General features: G+C 41.8%; 1 protein-coding gene across 1 annotated transcript; it reads right to left on the reverse strand.

Annotated features, from left to right (window-relative positions):
- Positions 1 to 2,469: 2,469 nt before the first annotated feature.
- On the reverse strand, positions 2,470 to 5,073 carry slitrk5b (SLIT and NTRK-like family, member 5b). The gene has a single exon (XM_056435458.1). It carries the CDS (start codon positions 5,071 to 5,073, stop codon positions 2,470 to 2,472), a length of 2,604 nt encoding a protein of 867 aa, XP_056291433.1.
- Positions 5,074 to 5,385: the final 312 nt, after the last annotated feature.

The following is a 5,385-nucleotide window of genomic DNA, read 5'->3' on the forward strand; positions in this document are numbered from 1 at the left end:
GGTAGGGACAGAAACACCATGTGGGTGAGATGAGTAAACCTGTACCTCCACCCGACCAGAGGGTCTGGGTGTGTGGCTAAAGGAGAAGGCAGAGGAGAGAGCAGCCGGGGTAGACGTGTTGTCTACTGTGATCCAGGTCTCAGTGAGAGCCAGGAAGTCAGCGACTGCTCCACAGCAAAGCCAGAGATGAAGTCGGCCTTGCGGTTGGCTGACTGACAGTTCCAGAGGCCTCCTGTGACCAGGTGCTGGGTGTGAGTAGAACGGGTAGGAAGGATAACAGAGGAGGGGTTCCGGTACATGAATGAGCGAGTCCTATAGTAACTACAAGTAGAGATACGCACAGGTATGGAAAAGACACACATATTCAAAAAATGGGGAAATACTCAGCCACCCCCGAAGACTCCAACGGAAGACTCCTATGTCTTTGTCCTCCGAGTCTTGACTCCAACGGAAGACTCCTATGTCTTTGTCCTCCGAGTCTTCGTCCGATGAGTCACACTGACGCTACAGCTGACTAAAACCCCACCCGGTTATGAGCCCAAGTTAGTGCCAATTACCTCCAGCCGCGTTGACACCGCCCCTTGGCTTTTGGTATTCAAATGACACTCAATAGAAACCAGGTGACGATCGCTCGTCCAATCAGTGAAGATTCAGGTGTCGGAACACAGGACACACCTCTCTACCAAAACAACTCCTTAAAACAGGACAGACTAACAATCTAGCAGCTTTAATCAACAAATACAACAGTAACTTTAGCAGATAAAACTAGTTTAAAGAAGATACTTAGCAGGATCCAAGTAGTCAGTAGTCTCGCCTCACAGGTAGAAAATGATGTGCATTTACTGTGTGTATTAAAATCTCATGAGTTTTACATTTTAAATAAACATCTATGGGGTGTGATAATATTAATAACTTTTATGTTTATGATTGTTGGTGGCCGAGAGGATGAGCTGTTGGCATTGTAGACAGAAAGTCTAAGAAGTATTCTCTAGATCCATGCATAGTGCAAGATTTGGTTTAATTGTGGTACTTTTATGTATACAGTTATAAATCCTACTTCACGTGTTACCATATTGTGCATTTCAGAAAGTGACATCATTGGAGACCTCTAGAAGTCAATAGTGCATTTTTAAGAAAAGAACATTTTAATATTTGTTTGTATAAAAATATTATTATTATTATATAATATGCAATATTTCAAAAAAAATGATTTGACTGAAATTCATCTGAATCTGAAACAGAAGTTTATGGAAATATATTAGGTTCTCACGGAATTGCAAATCTACTCAAATGCATTGCAACTTGAAGACATTTTTTGTGTATGCAAACATAATCAAGAGAAAAGGTTGTAACAATAAAACACAGGCATGTGCTTTGATGTACTCCTTTGAGTATGAAACTTTGAATATATTATGAGCAAGTTTTATGTGAAGGTCTTTGGATCTGGTACAAATAAATGCAGACACTTGATAGATCTTTAACAAGTGCTTTTACAATCTGTGTTTGACAGAAAATGCATCTTTGTGACCTTTTGAGCACATTTTCTTTCAGTTACAATTAATAACACTGTAATTATAATCTTTTGAATACAATGTTTCAAGTTACAATATTTTGATATTTAACTCAATACAATTGCAACATGTGTCTATAATCAACAAATGCAGTTGGTTAAGAGCTGGGAAGGCTTTAAGGGGACACCACTGATTAGATCTGTTCAGTATATTTTTAGGATACATTAGTTATTCTCCTTCCAAATCTGACAACAAGAGAGTACAGATGTACTGACCTCATAATCTGTAATTATAGATATTACATTGGAATTTGCATTTAATATTATCATCCCAGAGCTGTGCATAGTGGAGGAAAAACTGCTCCCCTAATGTTTCTAATCCCATTTTTCACAGGAGCACAATTTCCTAACTCGTGTGACTATTGTCAACACCTTAACACATGTCTTATAGTCATGGTTTCACATGCATATATTTGCAACATGAATTTGATTTAATCTCATGTGTGAGTTTCATCTTCAATAGACATAACTGGGAGCTATGCATGAAACTGAAACAAAGACCTGGTTTATTTGGGGATGAAGAATATCATCTGCACACTCCATTAACACTCAGAAAATGCAGCTAATTAGAGAGGCAAAGCACAGTCTCACATATGTGTCAATGAATCAGCTCCAGGAGGCATTTTATAGAAGCCCCATATTTTTTGTGTGTGTTCATAATAACAAAGGTAAACCAATCTATATGACACCACAGGGGTAAAGGGGTAAGTGCTACTTTAAAACAAGTGGCGCTCGCCTTTATTCGCCAAACATGACTCCCAGAAATGCATACTGTAGCTCACAATCCATTGTACTAATACAGGTATTGAAATAGTGCTGCCTGATTTTTTAAACATAATGATAAAATATGAATAGATTGCATCAATGCATCCACTCTGACCGTCCAGGGGTTAAGTCTCTTAAAACTGTGTAAATGTTGTTCGTTTTTCAAGAACCTCCAGGTAATCGGGATCAATATGAAGCTTTGCTTTTAGTTCCCAGTACTCACTCCTGTTGGGCTCCACATACACTGTACTTGGTGATGCACAATAGAATAGTGTCTGTTGTATTCTATCTGGATGCATGTATCGATGCCTTGCATCAAAGTCTGAGGCATACTGACTTGACGAATGTCCCGCATGCCTGCATGGTAACGAATTGCTGTAGCATGTGTGCTTGTCAGACTCAAGTACATCTCTATAGTAACACTGGTCCTCTTGGTGATGGTTGGAGGGCTTATTAAGGGGCTCTGGAGCGGTCACGCTGTATTCCGAGCTTATAACATTACTGGTCGCCTCTTCATCCGAGTGAGCCAGATAAACGCCGCTCAACTCATCAAAGTCTTGAAATCCATCCACTGATTTGCTGTCCGTTGGGGTCTGGTCAGTTGTTCTGCATGTGGTTTCTGTGGGAGGTGGGACGTACTCGTATAAATGTCCAGCAGATGTCCTGACTTTGGGAATAGATCCCTTTTTGTAAAGGCCATATTCCATGTTGAGAGAGCTAATGCAAGCATTCATGGAGTTATTATGCTCGTTTTGACTCTTTTGATGGCGCTTTTTCATGACCACGAAAAATCCTGCAGCCACAAAAACAGACACAATGAATATAAAGAGAAGGGCAAGAATCATCACAGATAAAGGAATGGCGCTGTATTGCGTGTCAGAGTCCAAAGTTGTTTCTATGGTGATAGTGCTGCCAGGGAAAGATTCTTCAGAGGGTGGGATCATGAAGGCAAGTATATCAGAATTATTCGGGCAAAGATTTGTTGTCTTAATGTATCTCATATCCTCCCCAGCTAGCCTGGTGGGCGAACCACAGATGACGTTGTTTACAACTGTGCCTGTGCTAAGCTGCTCCAGCCACATCTTTAACTCCAGTATGCTACAAGAGCAATCCCAGGGATTCTCGAACAAATCGACTTGCACCAGTGCTGTAAGTTGATCTAGCACGCCGCTGACGGGAAGATATCGCAAATGGTTGTTGCGAAGATTTAGCCTGGCTAATGTCAGGCCATTAAGTGTTCCCACGGGTAACGTTTTCAAGAGGTTATTGTTCAGAAAAAGAAGCTGAAGTTTGGGTACGTGCTGAAAGGTGTCAGAACTGACCTTTTTAATGACGTTGTATTCTAAATATAAGAACTGTAGATTCTCCAGTCCATAAAACATGTCAGCTGATAGATGATCAATCAAATTACCATTCAGGTATAGTCTTCTTAGATGTGTCAAATCGGCAAAAGTTCGGTCATGTATGCGAGATACTCGATTGTTACCGAGATGAAGCAGATCTAACCCAGTCGCCTCGATAAAATCAGATCGACGCACAACTGGGATATAATTCCCTGTAAAATACATCTTTTTGGGATTGTATGGTTTGGGATTTAAGTCAGAGATAAATTCAATCTTTCTCTCCTGGCAGTTCACATTCAGGCCGAGGTCTGAAATTTGAAGATTGCAGGTGCAGGCAGTTGGGCAATCTAAAGGCACGGGGGACTTGGTTTGATATGAAATAATTTGTCCATAATGTTGTGGTTTATTCGATGGGATGCGAGCAGTGGGCTTTGATTTTAATTTGCCCGACTGGCGAGGTCCCTTCGTGGGTCTTGATGAGGACCGAGCAATCCCAGAAGAGGTGAAGGAGGCTGTGACCAGAGCCGGTACGGTCCTGTGGTATGCGTCGGTAATCGCACGTGGCAGGGGTGGCATCTCGTATTCAGCGATGGCTCTCCTTGGGCACAACTCCTGTTTTGAAACCTCATCAACGTCTCTCCCATGAAGCCGGAAAGGGAACTCACAAACAACATCGCCGACTAAAGCTGTGTACGATATGCTCTCGAGCCAGGACTTAAGTGCAATCAGCTCACACGAACAGTTCCACGGGTTCTCCTCCAGCTGTAACTCCACGACACTGTTCATGTGCTCCAGCAGACCTGAGTAGGGGAGCACTTTGAGCTGATTCCCTCGTAAATCCAAATGAGTCAGTGGGACATACTGGAAAATGTTCACCGGCAGACGAGATATTAAGTTATCATTGAGAATCAGGACCTCCAGATTTCGAAGTCTGCTCAAGGTTTTCGGGGCCACATGAGTTATATAATTAGAATCAATTTGGAGATATTCCAGACTTTCCAGGCCAAAGAAAAACTCTTCCTTCAAGGCATCAATTTTGTTATTGTTGAGATGCAATCGTTTTAATCCCCGAAGTCCATTAAAAGCTCCTGCTTCAATCTCCGATATGTAATTATTTCCCAGATGTAATATTGTAAGTCCTTTGTACTCAACAAAATCATCGGCAGATAGCGTTTTTAAATGATTCCCTGTCAGCAGCAGATGATACTGGGAGAAGTACACGGGGCTGATGTCTGAGATACTTACAACTCCTCTGTTTTCACAGCTCACTGTGAGTATCCCCTCTCTCTCCTCACAGGCACACAGTCGTTGACATATTTCTCCATAACTGTCAAACATCTCGACAGTTCTCACTGACATTGCACTGAGCAAAACATATGAAATCCAAAGATGCATTTTCCTGAACAAGGTTGGCCGAGCACACAGTCCCGCTAAGGTATCCTCAATGTCATCTAGAAATAAAAGACATACAATGGAGATGTAAAAACAGGCAGAATGCAATGAAAGCAACTTCCACACAACCAGCTGTAGCCTGCGTGAGTCAAAGGCTCAGGGGTAACTTATATCTATGTGGCGGCTGATATTAAAATGTCTCAAACAAAGCAGGATGAAAAGCAACTCTTTTGAGCTATATGTAAATAACAAAAAAGCAAGGTCAAAGCAAAACAATGGTCTAAATCCGCTGTGAGGGGAAGACGCCGCATCGCA

The sequence above is a fragment of the Pseudoliparis swirei genome, chromosome 2 (genome assembly GCF_029220125.1).
Source record: "Pseudoliparis swirei isolate HS2019 ecotype Mariana Trench chromosome 2, NWPU_hadal_v1, whole genome shotgun sequence".
NCBI classification, from domain to species: domain Eukaryota; kingdom Metazoa; phylum Chordata; class Actinopteri; order Perciformes; family Liparidae; genus Pseudoliparis; species Pseudoliparis swirei.